Source organism: Hesperophylax consimilis, chromosome 26 (assembly GCF_061612785.1).
Source record: "Hesperophylax consimilis isolate HC1 chromosome 26, BYU_Hcon_1.0, whole genome shotgun sequence".
NCBI lineage: Eukaryota > Metazoa > Arthropoda > Insecta > Trichoptera > Limnephilidae > Hesperophylax > Hesperophylax consimilis.
The window spans coordinates 26,716,640-26,739,999 of record NC_142861.1 but is presented as its reverse complement, the minus strand read 5'-3'; the positions used below and the strand labels follow the sequence as shown (position 1 = coordinate 26,739,999).

Here is a 23,360-nt window from a genome sequence, read left to right as displayed (position 1 = left end):
GTGCATCATCGCGCCATACGATACAGCAAATGGCGTAGGCGACTGCTGGAGCAGTGGCCAGTTCAATTGGTAGCCAGCAGGAATCGGCCAGTCTCTAGGCTTCAGCATCAATGGCTAATTAAGTTGGTAGCCAGGAAAAATTGGCCGGCCTCTAGGTTGTCAGCATCAATGGCTAATTCAGTCGGTAGCCATGAAGAATTGGCCAGCCTCTAGGTTTTCAGCATCAATGGCTTATTCAGTTGGTAGCCAGGAAGAATTAGCCGGCTTCTTGGTTTTCAGCATCAATGGCTTATTCAGTTGGTAGCCAGGAAGAATTGGCCGGCTTCTAGATTTTCAGCATCAATGGCTAATTCAGTCGGTAGCCAGGAAGAATTGGCCGGCCTCTAAGTTTTCAGCATCAATGGATAATTCAGTTGGTAGAAAGGAAGAATTGTCCGGCTTCTAGGTTTTCAGCATCAATGGATAATTCAGTTGATAGCCAGGAAGAATTGGCCGGCTTCTAGGTTTTCAGCATCAAGGGCTAATTCAGTTGGTAGCCAGGAAGAATTGGCCGGCTTCTATGTTTTCCGCATAAATGGCTAATTTAGTCGGTAGCCAGCAGGTATTCGTCAGCCTTTAGGTTGTCAGCATCTATGGCTGGTTCAGTCGGTAGCCAGGAAGAATTCATCAGCCTCTAGGTTGTCAGCATCAATGCAGCAGGGATTGGCCTGCCTCAAGGTGATCACCGGCAGTGGGCAGTTCAGTCGGTAGCTAGCAGGTATTCGTGAGCCTTTAGGTTGTCAGCAACTGTGGCTGGTTTAGTCGGGAGCCAGGAGGAATTCATCAGCCTCTAGGTTGTCAGCATCAATGCAGCAGGGATTGGCCAGCCTCTAGGTGATCACCGGCAGTGGGCAGTGCAGTCGTTTGATTATAAGAGCCGGCACACGAAGATGCCCTATTATTGTAATGACGACAGATTCGTCTGACTCAGCTGATAAAGTGCCGGCCGTAAACAGCTCGTTAGAAATAGTTGTAATCTTTAAAATGATTGTGCCGTGATGGAGGAACAGAAGCAACTATAGATTTCAATTGACACTCAGGAATTTATAATTATAATTTACAGATCGCGTTTTAACTGGAGGTGTTCCGTCCACTCGTGTTAATTTTTGAAATTTGACTGACCCAATATTTTGTTTTAACTGGGTATTTATAATGTCTTTCTACCAGCCTTTGTGTGGCGTCAGCTTGCAAAAACATGTTACAGTTTCTATATTAATAATATTAACCTGGTAACAAACAGCCTTTGTAAATATTTCGTTTTTAAAAATTGGGTCATCATACTTGCGGGTGTGCAATTGATATTAAACGCAACAATATCATGTTTCATATAGTCGACTTGGCCTGTTGCCTGGTAACAGAATGTTTTGATGCATAAATCGAGTATTATTGGCATTTTCAACTGGTAAATATTGTGATTTGGAAAAAAAGGGGGTCATCAAACTTGCAGGTATTTACTTCAAGTTCGTGATACAGTGGGTAGCAACAACTCAATATATTTGTATGATATGATGTTCGATACAGTAACTGCAACAATTAAATTTGTCGATAATGCTTTTCGTTGCTAGATTTGGAAAATTAATAAATAATTTTGCTATTTGTGTTCTCTATAATATATATTTAGAATAGATACTCTCTATCCTTAATATTTGAAATGATTCACAGAACTTGCTTAAATATATGACAAATACTTACAGCTTTACCAAAAAAGCACTTCTCAACTGTTCAACGGTGTTTTAATTCCACACTCTACAATCGCTTTTCGAATAATTACTAATAAAAAATGTCTTTAACTGGCTGCGAAAGAACTGGCAACATTGCATTTTGGCAGACTTACGCATGCGCACTTGCGTTATGGGCTTCCTGGATTTTGACAGTTTCGATTTGTGATGTGCGATTCAAATCATTTCATTTATTCGTGACTTTGATTCTAATGACATAGTTCATTATTTATGTGTTAATTTAATATATTTATTCATTAATATATTTACTATTACGTTTGTAATTTTTCGTCAAGTTTAATCCATTAATAATGTCATGTTGTGAATTGAGTTTCATGTTATCGGAAAAAGTGTCCAATTATTTTGGACATGTAATTTTTTAATTGACTTTTACCTGGTGAAATTAATAAAACTTCTATAAAATTGATATTTTTAATAACCAAAATGTATGGGTAATACAAATTTAAGAAAAAAAATTATATTGTGCAAAAATGATTGCAAAATGTAGATTTTTTTGGTTATTCACTGGGATTTATAATTATAATTATTAACTGTATGAACGAGATAAAAGTGAAGTGACATCTTCCTTGCAAATTTTTCAAATAAAAAGACTGTGTTTTTTTGATTTTGAATTCTCTGAATCTTTTCGACGGTTTTATTTAAAATGTTTGTGGTAAGCTTTTATGACCTTTTTTATGTTTAAATAAAATTTTCACCACTTTTTTTAATAAGGCTAAAAATCTGGAAATTATGCAGATACTTAAATAATATAATTTTATTTTTGGAATAACTTAATGAGTAAAACCTCAAAGTGTAATATTTAATTATTGAACACAATATTAGCGATATTGAAACGAAAATATGAAATAGAAAAATATACGGTCGTATCTAGGACATGAACCCGGGACAGGATTTTATAATATTGTTTTGAAAAATTAAATATTCAATTATTATCATTATCCCAAAAAACCTTCATCCCAATCTCCAAATCACAGTTCTATGCCTATTCCCGCCTCGTCTAGAACTTGAAAAACAAGTTTTCTCCGGTATAATGTTGATAGGTAGGTGGAGTTGTTTTGTATTTCGAAAGAGAATGATTTTTCTCCCTCCACAGTTCCGATTCGTTTCTTTTCAATTCGGATATTGAATATACTACAATACATACTTTATTTTACTTTTCACAAGTGTCGGAAAAAAACTTTGTGGACGACGATTATAAAACCCAATGGAGACTGCGTGTAAGTATTTAAATTATATAAAAAAATACATTAAGAGTGCTTTGAACAATATTGGTACCATTTTTCGAATAATGTGACTGGAAAGAGAAGGAGCTAAGATCGGTTTAGAAGTACCTAACTATTCTGACCTAGTCTATAATAATAATAATAATAATAATAATAAATAATTGTTCTTGTATTGTTTTGTATTTATTTTACTTATATAATGCACTTACATAGTGTTGATTGACTAGCTGATCATTTGTGGAAAAGTGAGTGGAAGGGTTAAGTTTTTCCTTTGGGGAAGACTTAACCCGGACAACTAAATCGGAAGTTTAAAAAAAAAAAAAAAAATAATTGTTTATTTCAGAATGTGGGTTCATATTCATATTCATATGGTTCATATTCTATGAACGACGGTCTTAAACTAGGACGATAATGAAGTTATTTATCTTAAAAAGGTCAAAAACAGGACACATTATGATTGAAGCATCATTTCTGAACAAAAACAAATCTTCAAAAACAACTATCTATAGTTTTTAAACTTTATTTTGAACACTATACCCATATTGTTAATTCTCAATTCTATATATGCGATCGAAAAATATGACGCTTAATAAATAGGTCCCAAATATCGAGTGGTTTGAGACGCCTATTGCGTTAAGCCAAGAGATCCTAGGTTCGATTTCTAGTGGTGACCGTTATCTTTTTATTATTGTGTGTCTTGTTTTGTTTATTTTTACTAGCATTGTCTTTTTATTCAGTCATAAATATAAATCTACCTGTTTTGCGTTGTGTCGGATTTTATGTCGGACGAAAATTTACTTAAATGTCAATTTAGAACAACAAAAAAACTAAACGAAAAAGATGTAAATTTTTTTACAGTCCCAGTATATACAGAGTGTTATGTGATACTGTCAATATTTTTAGAAAGTTGTGCGTAACTTTTGTAAACTCCCTAAATCCATCGCGGTGAAGAAAAACTCGCATGAAATAAAAATAGAAGAAAATACGGAATACATAAAATACACGTTGCTTATTTACACAGCCTATTCCTTGGGTATATTACTGAATTTCATCAACATGTTTAAAATAATCTGACATTATGAATGTAGAGATAAACAATCAATATCCTGCAATCACATTAGTTTTGTAAAAATTATACGTCCTTTATAAAAATATATGGTCCAGTTAGTCTTAAACACCTAAATAGAAGTTATACCTTTTTTAGAGTTGGCGATACGTACAATAAAATCCGTGACAGAGTGTTATTAGTTGGTCCCGGACATAAGTAGATAAGTCAAAAAATCGGTTTTGAATAGAAATGTATGATTTAGTGTACTCATGCACAGTTCTTGAATAGTAGTGTCGCCCCGGTGGGAGGCCATCATTCATATTCAAAACGTTCGTTGCTTGAAATTACTATGAATTCCCAAGCATCCTCTTTCTCATTCTCTTCCCTTCCATCCTCCTTCTTTCACACAAAATTCACCATTACCTCTCAAATCTACACGGAGAAAAATGGGTATTGCTAATTTATTAAAAAAATATCTTCAAATTATTGGTATTCGTTATAAATAAAAACGGAATCGCAGGCCCTTAGCGAATGAATTATAGGTTTCCTGATAAACTTTTGGTAAAATACGGATATGTTATCACGATGTTAGAACAACACGTGTTCATAAACATCCTAATATTTATTATTTTGTCATTTTTTTTATCAAGGCAAGTGCAAAACACGTGTTTCAATAAATAAGGAATTTACAAAAAAATTATTAAGAAACGGCCTGCAATCTCGTTATTAACAGGATTACTATTAATTTTAAGAGATTTTTAATAAATTGGCAATACTCATTTTTGTCCGTGTAACACTGGTCCGGCGCCATAACTTTACAACACTTGGTGGCTTAAGAGGAAGCTACAAGCCAAAAATGTGTATATTCTTGGTATGCCTTATATCGTCATGAATAAAGGTAATAGCCATTGAAATCACTTTGCAAATGGAGTTTAGAAATGCTCGATTTCAAGCACAAAAGTATATTTTATTTATTTTGTCGACAATTTTTTAAGGAAGCAAAAAATTTAATCAAGGGAAACTGTCAGAGATAATCTTGGCTATAAGACTGTATTTTTAAAGTTATTTATTTTATGTGTTCATTCATATCTATTGAAAAAATAAAAAAAAATATTGATTTACATTTATATTTTTTATTGAGTAATTAATAAAAATATTTGTGTTCTACTAGAGGGAAACGATAGGAAAAGCTTAAATTAATCCAAAGCATAATTTTTGGTATTCATAATGTAAACCAATTTGGTAATAAGATCAATCGAAAATAGTGATTTAGCATTAAGCTTCACCCTAAGCACAATTTTGCCTACGTATGTTTTGTATGAAATATCTCAGTTTCGTTACGTCTACCCAGATAAAAAATTGAAACTATGTAAGATTGTGCAATTTGCATGAAATATGTTCGCGATGAACATTCAGTATCAAAGACAAGATAAATTACTGGTGATTTTTTTATCTTTAAATTACTCGATACAAGCGAGTAATTAATGATAAATAATTAGGTTCTTAGGAATGTTATCAGACAAAAAAAAAACTATTTTATTTATTGATATTATGTATTAATAATTTATTTATTATTTATTCATTTCTTTCTAGAGTATAATAAATACTATAACTCAGAGAACATAAAAAACAGGTAATAAAGAATATTATGTTAAAAATAAAGAAAATACTAATGAAATTGTTCAAATTAAATAAAAGTACCCTAAATACTGGATAACCTTTCCCTCATACCGAGTTTTAGGTGTTAAACAAGCCATAAACTTGAGGCCAAGGAGATTAACATTTTCAATATGAAAGGAAAATTGCTAATAGTTTCCTTGAGCCTTAAACCTATACGAAACAATGCCCTTCTAGACCTTTTTAGTAGCCGGCCCCAAAAATAAAGTGATTATATCAGTTGGATCAAATTTGTTCGGCCCTGTTATTTAAGAAGCCGAAAAAATAATCTAATATCAAGTACAAAAGGAGGCCATCGATGAAAGATAAACTAGATGAACTGTGTACGAGAAAAGTAATCGCATTGGGCTCACTGGACACAAAACAATTTGCTCAAGATATGTATGATTTAAGATTCTCTCAGCCAAAAATATTATAACTAACGATTTTCGGAGTGATAGTAATGTTGCCCTCCCTCTTCTTGACCCTTCATGGACATCTGCTCTGATGATGGACACTGGAAAATCGTTTGGAAGGTTTAACAGGAGGAAGAGCAACACCCACTTGAAGGTTACGTAAAAATGTAATCATCACAATTTGAGGTTGAAATACTCACAAAGACTTAAGGATGAATTTTGCTACAACAAATAATGATAGATTTTGATTTTTTAATGCAACAAATATTAATGAGTACCAAATTTATATGCTTTACAACTTGTGTAACATTTAAACTCTGTTTCAATTTGGGAGGCGGGTATGTGCACCCTCGCCCGGGGAAGCATTTGTTGGATAACCAACACCTCTGCGATAGGTCAATTAAAGTGATTTGCTTCGTTTGGTGACCTATCACGGGTTCCCGAGCTGATGGGGTGAGATTTGTCTAGATCTTGGTGGGTGATGCGTTTGCCCACCTGCTGATACGAAGAGACTGGTTTAGGGAGGCCTTTTGACCTCTCCAGCCGGACCCTCTCGACCCATCGCCTTTATCATCGCCATCGACAGAGGCCCTTAAAGATTTTTTTTCTCAGTGCCTCCAAAGTGGAACAAAAGTAAAAATAAATAATTTGAATGGTAACAATAGCTCCTGGCGGTGAACGTGTTAATGAATACTTCAAACTCCCGTAGATCGTGTTGTAAAAGGTGTGGGATCAAGAACCGTCAGCCAGCCTAAAATAATATTCTAATACGGAAACACCGTTTTGCGGATAGCAACCCGAAAACGGAGCTCGCTGCTAGTTCCGTTACCGACCGACATTCCTGTTTCTCTGATCTACCTTGGCGGTCGACATTTCTTGATTCCTACTAAATCCTTCTGATATTCAAATCGTGTAATAGTGTAACGTGTTTGCAATAAACTTAAATTATCAATTACATCTGTTTCACTTTATCACAACCTACACTATACACATTTATTGGCCGTTATACAGGTAAGTATAACACACACACACACGCTAGCCAAATTGGTGACCCTTCGACTCAGAACAATATATCGACTTTAGTATTTTAAAATCATTTTGCAACATTCCGTCACTGCCAAGGATCAGAAAAGAGAAACAGCAATCCCGGGCAAGATCAGTAAGTAAAATCCAATTCATATATCTCTTACAAATCAATTTTTTAATTTAAATGCTAGTAAATGTCCCGGTAATTTAAGGAAATATACACGTGGTATAGTTCCCATCAATACCCTATTTTGTCAATCAATCCCTAGCTTGAAATGTTTTACTATTTTTATGAAAATTAAGTGCGTGTTAAAATTAATTTCAGTGAGAACGATCCTGAAATCAGGCTGTCAACAACGTGGCTAACCATGGCATCATAATCTTGCGATGAATTACAACCTACCCACTACAACGGCAGCATCTACTCCCCGGACAAGGAAGATGACGCAACAATCCACGTGGACAACCTGCAGTTGAACAAGCCAACCTACCCACATATCTCAATCAAGTAACCTATATCACGATTTCTTATTGCCATTTCGCAAAACAATGAATTGTTCAGCATACCTACATAATCATGTTTTAGATGTACATTATTGTAGTAATATTAAGGTTATTGTCCAATAATTGCCAAACCTTACTTTGAGGTAATTTAACATCATACTATTTTGTAATAACAAATTTAAATTATTATTGCACTATATAATAATAGCGCCATATTGGCATATTGGTATATCACAATAGCTTACGTGACGCGGTTTGCGTCTTCACTGAAATACAATACAAACGCGAACCCGCTAATAACTTGCTAATATATCCGGTAGATGGAATAGATTCTCTAACATATTATTCTCTAGTTTTTTTCTTTAATTTCGTATGTCTTGCATAACGTATTACGTATCATATTATTGGAAATGACCTCATCGGAAGAAACAAACATACCTTCATCGTTTCAAGAACCTGTAACAATTTCACAAGAAAAGTTGAACAATATGGAAGACCAACGCGCAGCACATTCGGAAGCAGATGTACATCATGTATTTTACCTACAAAAACAAATACTAAAGCTGCCCCTTCAAATGGAACAAATCAAACCAGTCATCAATCAGCCGTCTTCAATTAGAGAGAAACACAAGCAATAACCCGCGCATCTTCATCGCGCGAAGGACAATATTCCCGGCTCTGCTCATGGACTCCATCGGGACATCATTGTAGCGCCCAGGTCCCGGGAATCATCCCTGGCCAGCCTACATCGGATCTGAACGCCCTGGTTCCAGCAATCTGACCAGCGCTTCATCCATACATCGCGACCACCACGAGGACACGCAACACCCTCACTGGTCCAAACAACTCCCGCTCAATCGCCTGCAAGGTCCACTGTACCTTCGGCCTTTACGTCAGCACTGGCGTACTTGAAGAACCACGTTCTTCCCCAGTGCCTGATCATCATCGAGTCCGGTCACCAGCGCCCGGCGTCGACACACTGACCCGCGCTTGACCAACAAACCGCAAAGCAAACCATCGCGCGCACCCGGAGAATTCTAAATCTGTCACATCATCTCTCAGCACGACTACCGCTTATCACCCACAAGCAATAACCAGTTTAAAGGCATCTTTCATGGCAAGTGGTGAGCAAAACTGGATGGAAACCCTCCCACTTATATTACCAGCCTGAGATCTACTGTTCGTGAGGAATTGAAATGTTCGCCAGCCGAACTAACTAATGGAAGAACTCTAAGACTCCCTCGCGATAATCATACATCTGTTCCAGACCCACCTGAATCAAAGACAACTACAAGATCGGGTCGTCAAGTCCATTTTCCAATAAGATACGGTACATACTAATGCACAAAAGACACAACTTTTTAACATATAAATTTTCTGTAACTCATGATAGAAACAATGATTAAGAATCTACTCTTGCTATCGATTTAAAGATTGAATTCCATATACCAACATTTATATTCTCTAAATTAATGTTACATACATAATATTTAAGCGTTCAAGTTCTTGATGAAAACCTGACCTTTCTTATTATAATTATTTTGCAAATTACTACGTTTTTTATCATTTTATAAAAAACCTTATTACGATGAATACTTTCATCCTTTAAAACCATGAAGTAATTCCATGTAATCGCACAAAGTTACCTAGCTAACTTTTCACTTACCATAGTGTAGTGCAAACTCATATACATATATTTTCTAGGATAATTATCCATTTCGCTATATGCGACAACTTCTGTATAAATCTTGTTCAGAAATAACTTACCACTATATGTGATGACTCTGTCACAAATATAAATGCATTTAACCATGTTAAATCAAATGTACTGATCACGCATCTGATGTAACATGTCGTTGAGACCTATATGTATTATTATTATTAATTTTTTACAGAATTGAACCATTGTCATTTGTTCGTAAGAAAACATAGCCATTTGATAATATTATCAATACAAACACATTCTACGAACATATGACAGTTGTTTTTTGTTATATTTTTAGTTATCTTGTAACCTCCAAAATAAAGATTTAGATTTATGTACTCACAGCCATGCTATTGCTAAATGTACTTTTACAAAAACATTTAAATATGTATTTTTTTCTTTTTTTACACCTTTTTTTCCATAACACGGATATAAATAATTTTATAATATAGAGACATTAATAGTCGTTTCACTTTGTTCAAAGATTGAAGAAACACTTATGTTCATACTTTATACATTGATATCATGTTCCTATATTATAAGACAAATTTGTAGTTATTTAAATATGTAATAAATAATATTTAGAATAATCAACTTTAAAATAACTCAATAATTGACAACTCATGCTCCGAACACTGTTTGTAGACGCATTATTAAAAATATATACAAATGGAAATAGATTCCTACTTTTTATTTTATAATTAACTTATGCTTAATTTCATAACATGCTCCGACAACACTGTTCGTAGATGCATTACCATATAAAAAGGTTTAGATAAGTTAAATAATAACCACTTGTGTCAAATGTTGTAATACCATTTATTGTTTTCAAACATTAAAGTATTAAATGCACTCTGTTTGCAACTTTTGGTTTTGAAAATAAATACAAAACATACAATTGTCGATGCAGTAAATGCTCCAATTATAAATATAAAATTTTGTCGATGCAGTAAATGCTCCAATTATAAATATAAAATTTTGTCGATGCAGTAAATGCTCCAATTATAAATGTAAAATTTTGTCGATGCAGTAAATGCTCCAAGGAAAACATACAGTTCGTAGATGCAGTACATGCTCCGAACATGTAATTATATCAACATATTTTAAAAAAGGATTTAACTTTCAAATAATGTATTATTAGTTATGTAGGAATTTGTTCATGACTATGCGTTCACAAACATATAAATGTATTGTTCATAAAGTAACTTCACCATTTAAGAGATATCTTTCTGAACGCATAGGCTTATGTTATTTTGCGATGACGTCACACACCGAATTTGTTTATATTATGTAACCGACGTCATGCAAATTTTGTGATATATATATATTTTTTCTAGAACCCCTAATTTTTTTCTTTTATGTATCGTTGACACTGGGGGGAAGGTATGTGGGATCAAGAACCGTCAGCCAGCCTAAAATAATATTCTAATACGGAAACACCGTTTTGCGGATAGCAACCCGAAAACGGAGCTCGCTGCTAGTTCCGTTACCGACCGACATTCCTGTTTCTCTGATCTACCTTGGCGGTCGACATTTCTTGATTCCTACTAAATCCTTCTGATATTCAAATCGTGTAATAGTGTAACGTGTTTGCAATAAACTTAAATTATCAATTACATCTGTTTCACTTTATCACAACCTACACTATACACATTTATTGGCCGTTATACAGGTAAGTATAACACACACACACACTCTAGCCAAAAAGGTTTTAAATAGTTGCGTTGTACTCAAAATGACAATCAAAAACTACAAAGAAGCCTGTTGTCTTCAACTCGTCGCGAAAGGAGTTTTATAAATAATGGGTTCTTTTAGATTAATCAGGGATTTATTAATACTCCGCGTATTATATTGGTGACTCGATAGTCGACCTAGCTAGAAGCTGGCTAATTGGAATCTGGCGCATTTGATTCTCTGAGAGCCTTTGCACCGGCCCTGGTGGCAACTGGTCACTGGCTCCATCTTGCGGACTTCCCCGCAAGCTCTATGCACTGCCATCTGTGCGTGCATCTATGAAGCTTCCTAATATCCTCCCCCGGCTAACTCAAGACCTGGCTAAGATATTTTATTTTAATACATAATTTTTCCAAAACAAAGAGTGTATCGATTTACAACAGGTGACTCTAAATATTTCACATAATAGGTACATAAAAACACAAAAAAAATCCGTTTTTTTCCTGGAGGTAATTTCAAGAACGTCTAGGAAGAAGCCTTCCAACCCAAGAAGTTGGTTGAAGTTGTGTCCGGTCAGAGTTCTTAGATAGTCAAATTAATTGATGATAGTAGGTTCCCACAAAGAATTTTATTAATAATACCTAACACACCACAAAGTGCTTAGGTAGGTACTCTACGAAACACATTTTTTTAATGCATTGGCGCCATAATAGTCTAATATCCACACTGCGTAGACTAATCAATACCTAAGATCAGCTTTACTGTATTACTGTAAATACCAACCTGGTATATTATCAGAAAGTACATCTGACAGTCTTGTATGACGCGTAAATCTTTTAAAAGCTAATCAAAAATAAGACCTGAAATTCTCTCGACCTTAGTTAATGGTATAATGGCCTCTTTGTGAAGGCATTTCTTTATTTATGATTTCAGAAAATGAGACGGCTTTACAAAATGACAAATTGCCTTACAGCTCTTGTATATATAAATGATCACATAGAGAAAAAGAAAAAAAAAACAATTTGAAAAAATCGTGAAACAACCTTGGAAGGTGTGTTTCATATCGTGATTTTGATAATGATAATGCATTTTTAACAAGGTTTTGAAATCACACGATGATTTTACTAAATAATATATTCACCAAATATGCTGTGTTAATGATTTTAACTTACCAAACTCCGAATTTATAAAATTTCGTCTATTTTTTTGAAGAAACTGAATTTTTTTTGACGTAAGGAGATAAGATACGTTTTGAATACCAAATATTGCCCGTTTAATATCAAGAAACTCGAGCATACAATTTGAAAGTCATTAAAAATAAATTTTCAAGTATAAACGGTTAGGTTAGGTTAAATGACCGTGTTAGGTTTTCCACCAGGGCGTCGAGGGTTCAATTTATTTTCTGCAACCTAAATCCTCCACCATCGAACAAGCAATGTTTTTTTCGGTTATATTGATTGACATCGTTGAAATGCATATGTGTAATAATAACATTATTTGTCCATAGAAGAACGTTTGGCTACCATTTAAACCAACACAAAACATTATTTAAAGTTATACTTTTGATTAACCTTCAAAACCGATAAAATTTTGCTAAGGCAATCAAACTCGACGTGTAGTTTTCAGAATCTTGCAAGATCAGGCACTCGGCACCGATTGGTCAAGGAGTATAATACTCGACTAGCAAGCCGGAGGTCACGGGTTAGAATCCCGGTGTGCGTAGTTAAATTTAATTTGATAATTTTCGTTAGTTCACAATATACACATATAAAATAATATGTAGATACTCTCAGAAATGACCCTTGAAATCACTTCAGCCGTGTTTGGTGATCAAATCTGAATTGCCAAATACTTCCCCACCTTTCTCTTTCCCATTTCCTTCCCCTCTATACCACTTTCAGCCCCACAACATACCCCAATTGGAGATGCCATAGTCTAGCTCAAGGCTGCCCAACCTTTTTAGCAGTTGGGCGAAATTGACGGTTTTGAATCACTGGCGGGCCACTGAATACCTGGCGGTTCCTATTTCCATGAGGGGGGGGGGGTTGTTAGAGAATTTCTATAAAACATAATTGCCCACAAAAAAAATTCAAAATGAGTGCTCCCCACAAAATATTTGAAATCCATGGGGGTGGGGGGGGGGTTGTTACGGAGCTTCGCTGAGAAAAAATTCCGCACACCCAAAAACATCATATGTGATTCCCCACAACAATTTTTCGAATTCCATGGGGGGGGGGGGTGGCTACAAGATTCCATTTCGGACGCGAAAAATATTATATCAAAAACCGGTGTATTTTTGTTTAAAAAGTAAGTTCAACAGGTTAGATTTTTTCGTCGCTGATTCTCGTTCTGAGTAGCCTAAATAGCGATAAATCGCCTAGGCAACACTGGTGACCGCGCGCAAGCTGCATTGTTTGTTTTACCGCGGGCCCGCGACCCTTTTTCAAATTGGCGGATTGGCGGGTTTTTTGAAAATGTTTCACGCGGGCCACCTATAATTCGTTCGGGCCTGGGGTTGGGCAGCTGGCTTCAAATGGTTGGGAGCAGTTCTGACACTTGTGCGATTTAAAATTAAAAACTCCTTACTCAAATGGCAATAAGGTTGAAATTCTCTGTTTTGATTTATTCAAATAATAATTTGACAGAATCAATATTTTTATTTTTATTTTGTGAGTCTAAACCACAAATTATGTTCAAATGTTTTTTTATCCAAATCTAAAGAACTTAATTTTCAACATAATACAAGAAAACCGTATCCGAAAATAGGTTTTTTAAGTTGGAGATCTTATACTTTAAAGCATTTATCATAGACCTTTTTTTATATACCTATATAAATAAGCTTTTCTCAAAAAAGCTCGATTATAGCAACGCCCGAGAAGTGTTATTTATACTCGCAATATATTGATTGCAAAGTGTTATTTTTTTATCTACCAATGAACAACGTATGTGGCAGCTTAACACCTCAATCTTTTTAATGTGCGATGAATCATTTGAATGCGTTTAAGATAGATGATTAAGTTCACTAAATCAGTTATTAGTCAGATATCTGTACTAAGATAGACTATATTCTAAACTTCCCCAAAATTCCAGATAACCAAAACTAACTCATAATCATACAGTTTCCCCGAAGGCGTAGGCAGAGAAGACTTACAGCCAAAAAACTCGGTTTTGATACACACCCCTTGCTTCATTCAAATTCATACATACTCTTTTCATATTCTGACTCTTGACATGGCCTGACTCAAGTATCCGATTCACTTGATCGTGCCATGTCTTCTTCGGGCACCCCGACTTCTGCTAGCGTTCACATTTGGGACATATATTCTACCATAACATTTATATGTATAATATTAAAATATTGACAAACATTTCCGGGTGATGAATAACCTGACAATATTTTAAAATGTAGTATTATTATTATAACAGTCGATGAAATTTTCAAATACAAAACACATGATGTTGTATTACTTCGCATTGGATTGCCTTAAACACGAAAAACAAATAAGCATTTGTTTCAAAGTTCCCAGGAAACTTTAACGTTGTGAATATAGTCCCTATTATTTATAAATCTATTTTCGATGTTTGCATTCTGAACCATAATAATATTATGTTATCTGCAAGAACCGAGTAACCGCAAGTAACCGTCTTTCCCAGTTCATACAAAAGTCGGTAAACACTAAACAGTGAGTAGTTTAGGTTAGAAAGAATGCATGTTTGTATGTATACTGAGAAGGAATATAATGTTTGAGACATTTTCCACTGGTGTGCACTAGAACAGATTTTATCGGTTGTGAATTGCGATCAAATATGCAAGAAACAATATTTATTGTTAACTGTATTTATGAAAAAATATATTTAGTTATTGAAGACAATATTAGCGACTCTAAAACGAAAATTTGAAACAGAAAATCATAAAAAGATAGGTCGCATCTAGGACTTGAGTTTAGGACTTGTAGAAAAGTTGATAGATGTCGCACATTAAAATAAAAATAGGATTTATTGATCAGAGACTATCTAGAATGCTTCTAGTTCGAGTTGAAATTTGAGATTATACATAAAGAAAGCAGTCAGTAAAAATGTGCGATGAGAAAACGAAGAAGGTAGTTTTTATTGTATTTAGTATTTATATCGAAGTTAAATATGACCGAATGAGACAGAGTCCAATTAGATCAGTAGGTAGAGCGGCGCCCCGGCAATGTGAATGTCCTGGGTTCAAGTTCCAGATGTGACCGTATCTTTTTCTGAATTTTCGTTGGAGAGTCGTTAATATTGTCTTCAATAATTAAATATTACAATTTGAGGTTTTACTCATCAAGTTATTCCAAAAAAATATAGAATATTGTTATGAAATGAACTTTCTTAAAATTAAAACATTCAACCCCGTAATATTTTCTTAAAATCAAGTACTTTGTATTTTTAAATTCTTTCATATGGCCACCCCGTGGTTGCGTTTAAAGTGGGTGTAACTATTATCGGAAGAGGCGGGGCACGGGGGTTCTGAGCTCCGAACGAAGGGAGACCGGCTCTCTTGGATTTTAACTCTCGTGGCGTGAGGGTGTTACGTGCTCCGCCTTGAATTCGAGACTTGCTTTGCTACCCAGCGTTTGTTAATTAATTACTTATATATTTCGATTCATTCTTTCTACAGTGTTTGTCAATTGATTACTAGTATATTTCAATTCATTTTTTCTACTGCCTGCCCCCTGGACGTCTACAAAACTACGAAAACCGCGGTATCGTTCCATGCCTTTTTATTTATTTATTTCTGTTTCTGTTTTCTTCCCACTAATTTAACTTCATTTTTTCATTCTTTTAACCGTCCACAAAGAGATTTAAGCTTTTCCTACGCGTAGATTCCTGTGCTGTAATTATATAGTCTTTTTGAAGGCATTTAAAGGCACCACAATAATAGTGTTTTATTTCCAAGATACCCTTTGTTCTACCCACTTCTAGAAGGCGTAAGTTCTCTCTTAATACCAACGAACTGAAAACACGGTACCTGCTCGAGCTAGCCAGGTATTCTTGAAGATATAATACATTTCTATACGCGGTTCGATTCCGTAGAAACTCTTTATCTAACACGCGGTTCGATTCCGTGGAAACGCATTATCTAACAATATATTTATTTAGAATTAAACACTGGTATGTTTTGGTAGAAGTCGAAATGTATCATTGTCCAACGATAAGATGGTCGACTGAATATTTTTCAAAAGATGAAATGAGATTTGATTACTGCTTTTGGTTAAATAAACAAGTGTTTTGTTCTGCAAGACTTTAGTACCCAATCTATCTTTGCCCAAGTTTAATTTCCAATATTTTAGATGGTAAAATAATTGAGAAACAAAAATCAACAGTTTTGGCAGTTGATTTAAAAAACTCCATAGTTATTTATATATTTATACATAAATTATTGACTAAGAAAAGTTACAAACATTATTTCATGACGCCAGAGCCAACCAGATGATAGTTTTTTTTCCCAAAAAAAATTTCTGGTTCAAAAACATTAGGGGCTTTGCAAAAACAAACATTTTTTTAATTGTGTCAGATACATTTTCTCTTAAAATATGAATAGTAGGTTGACGTTATAAATAGCCTCGTCTATACATTACTTTATAAGAACTCTAAGCAGAATTCTTGCCTGAACAGACAATGCAATAATTACAATAGCGTATTATCCAAGGTTGATATTTTCAGTTGCGAACTTACCAAATACAAGAGGTCCATAAAAGAATATTTCTCGGATGGTTTGTGAATTTTTTTAATTTCTCTATTGTTTATATCTCTAGTATGATTTGATTTATAAATGTTTCGTTTTGTATAATCTTTTGTTTTGTATAATTTTTTTTTAATTCATATTCTTTTCTTACAAATTTAATTGACTTATTCCATATTATGCTGTCTCAGTAGAGGTAAAGTCACAAGAAGGAAGTCCATAATTGGTTTTATTTTGGCTTTATAATATTTACGTTAAATAAAAACTGATTAAATGTAAAATGTCGATTTCCCGAAAATTAATAAATGAATAAATAAATAAGTTACTTAAAAAAGTCAAGGCCCGGTCTTGTCCATTTTGTGTCAGGAATAAACAGTTTTTCCTTGTACTACCCGATGCATTCTCAATTCCAGAATGTGAAAATCTGCTGCGATGCACGTTTTGGCCATTTGCCGAAGTCTGACTGGTATTTTCATGTTCATGGTTCGATCCCGAAATGCACTTCAAATCGAGAAAAGGCATTGAGATTCAATTTTCAGTTCACTTCAGTGATTTGGGTCAATATTAGCGGAAACACAATCTTATACCAGTTCCGAGAGATATTTGGCAGAAATCTCGCTGAATTTGTCAGAAAATGTAAATGATTATTTCTGACAGTCACTTAGATTGGATTTGGATGCAAAATGGAGCGCTTTATTTAGTTTGGCAAGACATTCGCTCTGATATGCGCATGTTCGTAAATTATTCTAAATAGGATATAATACTAATTTGTCTATTTGATAAATTTTTTGTATGAAAATCTATTTTTGAGATCACGATAATAATTTGGTGGACCCTTAAAATAGATTTTCCTCAAATTTATTTATTTTGAAAAGCTACATTACATTATATGGTAGGAAGCTTTTGACTGTCCAACTAGGAAGTTTTCACGTTTTAGGACAGTCAAATAAAAAGGTTTCAAATTATCATACATGTACACAAATACAATTACATAACAGTAACATTACAAAATACATAAAAAAGTAACACAATTACATAATAGTAACACTATCTTGTTGAATAATATGACAACAAAATTGAGTATGTAATACACTAATCGCGAATATAAGAAAAATAAAAAATTAGTAAGAAATTTGAAATTTCAGAGAAAATAAATATGTAAAAGCGAAGATACAACTAAGCGTTCTCATAAATAATAGATTACATTTTCAGTAATATTTCGGAATCAGTCATGCCTAGATCTAATAACTATTTTGTTATTTTTGGACCGAAGGATGACAATTCACACAGTTTCAGCTGTGAAGGGATTTTGTTATATATTTTAGGACCGAGATATGAGATAATTTTTGATGGGCCCCTCTGTCGCTTGTTGGAACGGAAAGGTTATTTCTTCCCTAACTTCTGTTATGTATGGAGATTTATAGTTTGGTGGTGATGAAAAGAGGAAGCTATTGAGACAAAGAGAGAATAATACATTTGTGTTTTTGAATCCTGATTTATACAGGTCTGGCCACTAAACACGGCTAAATCCACTATAAGCAGCGCTTTTCATTTGTAAATTGTGTTATTTTACTAGCGCAAATCTGAAAAAATTTTCTGCTCTGAAACGTGTCGCAAATATATTTATAATTATCGTGGGCATGAAAGCAGAAGTCACTAACTCAAAAAACCTGATATAATCACCGTTTTATTTTTTTGTTTGAAAAATACTCACAATTTCTCAATTTTTAGATATATATATGTATTCTAAATTTTATTGGGTACATTAATTTTTTATTTAAATAGTTATAAAGATATTTTAAATTTAAAAAGACTGGCAAATTATTTCAACAAAGGATTTTGAACTGTTGTTTGGAAAGTAAATGGAGTTATTACAGCCAATAAGTTCATATACTTAAAAGTATTTTAAAAATAGATATAAAATTGTCAATTGTCAAAGATATGACAGAACGGGAGTAATTAACAGAAAATATCTTTTTTTTTAAATCTAAATAAGTGTAGAGAGTGAATTTTACTAGTAGAGCATCTTCACTTTTTCCATGATGTAACGACATTTAAATCTCATTTTCGTCTAAAACGTAGTAAGTGATTACTGTTTTCACCCCAGCAAAATGGTGTTATTTTAATTAATGAATAAACACGCCCGTTTTTGAACCAGCTACATCTGGGTTGTGGTAGAGGATTAAACCCCTCGACCACAAGGTTATCAAATTAGATGTCACCAAAAATTTATTGCTGGGTTCACGTATTAAAAACATGGCCATAATACATTCGAGTTGAATAAAAATTGCGTTGATTTTATATTTATTATTATAATGATTTTACTAAAAAAGTTACCATTGGCTACAGGAGACACCATGAGGAAGTTGGCGCAAGCGGCACCAGTCCCATGTCCAGCCAACGTAACAGCTCCGGGGTCACCATGAAAGGCCGCTATATTGTCCTTCACCCACTGCAGAGCGGCTATCTGGTCCAGGAGGCCGAAGTTCCCCAACGTGTGCTCCGATATACTGGGCTTCATGAAACCTAAAACATAATCCTAGAAGATCAAATAATTATGTAGCCTTATTCTGTCTTACTTATTTTAACGATTCGATGATCCCATCATCTATATTAAAATGATTCATGAAGTTATGACCAGGAATTGGTCATGGTGATAGTGACCGAGAGGCAGACCGAAGAGGAGGTGGATAGACTGCGCGGAAAAGCATTGAAACTGATGACTGGAGGCAAATGATAAGAATCATTGAAGAGTATTTAGTGTTTTTTTTGAGGATAATGTTAATTATTCATATCTTGGGATATATGTTACACTACAATCACGGTGATCAAATTGAAGCATGTTTTGATTCCGCGTGTGAAAAAATCACGTGGTTTGACGGTGAAATATTAATCAAAGTTCTAAAACGGCGTCGTTATAAATAAGGCTTTTTTTAGAAATTGTTGGAAAGAGAATGGAATATCTGAAAAATGATATAAGGAGAATTGGATTGAAAGAGTAACCTTCCGACCGAGCTCTAAAACTGCTGTTTTCGTAGTAATTTAAAACAACTTTAACAAAAGTTACATAATGTGACAATTTTTAATTACAATGTTTAAATCTCAGCTAACAATGTAAGAATTTTTAAATTACAGTGTTTAACAGTCTAATGGTTTACTCATAAATAGTGCAAATAATTTAATATATCAGACATGTTTCATGTTCATCGTAAAATTACGTGGATTATTATTTCCAATGATCTTTTTAAATTAATTTCCACCAAATGCGTGAGAAGTGAATTGCCCGACGAAAAGATTTCTCCGTAATATAATATTATCTAATAGTATTATTGATTGAAAAGTACTGAAAAAAATCAAATCCCAACATACTTCATTACCAGGAAAATTGATTTACCTCTTCCAGCCAAATAAATTCAATCATTTAAGCAAACTCCATTATTAACTTTGATGACTGTATTAAAATGTTTGAGAAAAGATGAAAGGCTTTTGTATATCTAAGTAAGAAATGTTTTTAACGTCTAAAAACTCAGTAAACACAAATTAAAGTGAGTATTTTTTAGGGAAATAAATAATAATAAAAAAGATAAACAATAATTGTTCGCCTGAAACACTCATCCACATTGAAAAATCTCCTGATAAAAAATACATGACGCCAACGGGACATATATTTTAATACGTCATGTATTTTTTATCAGGAGATTTTTCAATGTGGATGAGACAAGATTTTATTTATGCATAGCACAAAGGATAACAATTATTTTTAAAAGCAATAATTGTTCGCCTGAAACACTCATCCACATTGAAAAATCTCCTGATAAAAAATACATGACGCCAACGGGACATATATTTTAATACGTCATGTATTTTTTATCAGGAGATTTTTCAATGTGGATGAGTGTTTCAGGCGAACAATTATTGCTTTTAAAAATAATTGTTATCCTTTGTGCTATGCATAAATAAAATCTTGTCTTAAAAACATTAATTTATCAAAAAAATAATAATTAAAAAAGATAAACTAAACCTAAACGATGAAACTGTTTCGGAAGAGTTGCAATTTTTTATAAGAGGAATTTATCAGTTGTATTAGCTAGGACAATACATTAAAATGTTTATGGAAAGTGAGCGCATACATCATGGGAACATAAGACAGCCAATTTAAGATAAAAACATCTGAAAAACTCGATTAATGCGTCTACCTATCAAGAATAACAGCCAAGGATAAAAAGAAAACAAACATGTAACCACAAAAAATTGCACAAAATACGGAAAAGAACCAGGTACAATCAATAAACCAAATGAACCAGATGAACCCGCTGAACAGGATTAACGAGGTGAACCAGATGAACCAGATGAACTATATGAACCAGATTAATTAGTTAGTCCAGTTGAATCAGGTGTACCAGTTGAACCAGTTATTCCATTTGAACCATTTTAACCAGTTGAACCAGTTGCACCAGTTGCACCAGTTGCACCAGTTGCACCATTTTAACTAGTCGAATAAGTTGTATAAGTTTTACAAGATAAACCATACGATGCAGACATATCATATGAATCAGATGAACCACGTGAACCGGTTGAATTGGATTAACCGGATGGACTAGTTGAACCAGATTTACCAGATTAACCAGATTTGCCAGATGAATCAGAATTTTTTTTTTTTAAACATGCCTAAAAGAAAATTTTCATACTGTACCTAATATTCCCAGTCTAAAGTTGATAGTGACGACAATGATTTGCCCGTACGCCGCAAGGACTGTACCGTCGTAAGGGTTCCCCGAGTTCCACTCGAAGGACTCCCCGTGGATGAAGATCATCACGGGATACTTCTTGTTGTTACCGTAAGGTGAGTAGCTCTCTGAAACGAGGAAAAAATCAGGATTAATACTCGTCAAAAGTCTTCCGTGTGAATATTCGTAATTAATTTCTCACAATGTTTAAAAATGATGACAGGACCTGAGGAATTACATCAAAAAGGTTATGCTATGTGAAGGATTAGGTATATGATGCAGTGTGTTATAGAAAAGCGTGACCTATCGATTTTAAACAATACTGTAATCCATTATATAGACATTTGTTATCAAGTGTAATCATAGTAGGTATTTGTGAACCATAATTGAAATGAGGTATACAAATGTAAAATGTTAATAATTAATAATAATATTTGACTAAAATAAATAATTTTGTACACACCACTAGGTAACCACTATTCAATCAAAATTGATTGATAAGTTTTAAACAACTGCTTTCTTCGTCGGTTGGTTTTGAAACACGTCGATCTTTTTTGATGAATAGTGGTGTATAAAAAGTTATTTATTTTACTTAAAATGAAAATGAGGCCACAAAATGAATTTCTGATTACTAAAACAAAATAATTTGTGTTTAATTTAATTCAACAGTGCTGCGAAAATGCCATACTGTGTCTGCCATGTAAAAGCATACATATAAATAATTACATGATACACTCTGTCTAACCCGGATAACGCCTCTAACCACTCGGCCCTAATTATATTACATACGCCATTTTATTATATAAGAATTTTAATTTTTTATTTTTCACATATTTTCCAATGAGTGAGTGGTTAGAGACGTAATCCCGGTAAAATAAGATTCCTCGGTTCGATTCCCCGTTGAGACAGTAATTTTTTTTTTCTGTGTCTTGTTCTGTTTCATGTTTCTTTTAGTTGCATTAGTATTATCTTCTACTTCAAAGATGTATAACATTGATGGGTACAAACTTAAAAATTATTTTAGATTCCAATAAAAAAATAATAATTTAGTTTCATTTATTTTTTTGAAATACTTCAGCCTAGTGGGAACCCAAATGAAAAGCTCAATGGATGGCTGAATGAGCCATGAAAATTTTATGGTTGCCTACAAACGGGCCGCACAAAGCACTTGAGCCGCCTCCAACTGGCAAGTTAGTTAGTAAATTCTTGATTGATGACCGTTGATGACAAGGCCCGAATACACTCTTATAGTATCAAATGATTTCATACAATATGTTTTGCCCTTTCGATTGCGTTATTATTTATTTGCTTGTTGGGAGCGGCTCACAGTTGTAATTTTGGAAGCAACATATTAATAAATTCTAAGAAAAATAAACTCAAACTAATAAGAATATTAACTGATTTTAACGTTGGCCAACATCACTCTTTTGTAACAAAAATATATTAATTTTTTTTATCCGAATAATACCCCTTCAGTGATTTTTTGCGCGAAAGTTGTCTTGTCCAATATTTCCATTGAGGAAAAATTCTGAATATTCGGTTTGTAATGAATCTGTAATTCTCAGAATCGGTAATGGTAAAACAATGTTTTAAATCTAACATTCATGAAAAAACTCATTGAAATTCTTTATTATAGGCTGGACATCTTCTTGTTATAGACCAGAGTTGGCTATCAAACTCAACATTTGAGTGATTGGTTGCTAAGAGCAGTTCAAGTTGTAAGGCTTTTATGTCGGAATGAATTTATCCATAATACAAGAATACACAAATCAATAAACAGGACAGAGCCTTTTGTTGAATTGGGTATTGTGCAGATTAAATACTTGGTGGCCTCAGGCGTACCACAAGGAGCACATCAATAGCCTCTCTCGTCTATTCTATGTCGGTTAG

General features: G+C 33.8%; 1 protein-coding gene across 1 annotated transcript in view; it reads right to left on the bottom strand.

The window, feature by feature from the left end:
• Positions 1–23,360, bottom strand: part of LOC149411359 (uncharacterized) — a 270,274-nt gene that overhangs the window by 54,770 nt on the left and 192,144 nt on the right. The window contains exons 4-5 of the mRNA XM_089647466.1: positions 21,437–21,598; positions 19,081–19,269 (exon numbers count right to left, since the gene is read on the bottom strand). Coding sequence (XP_089503592.1) covers positions 19,081–19,269; positions 21,437–21,598 — 351 coding nt within the window. The remainder of the gene's footprint in view (positions 1–19,080; positions 19,270–21,436; positions 21,599–23,360) is intronic.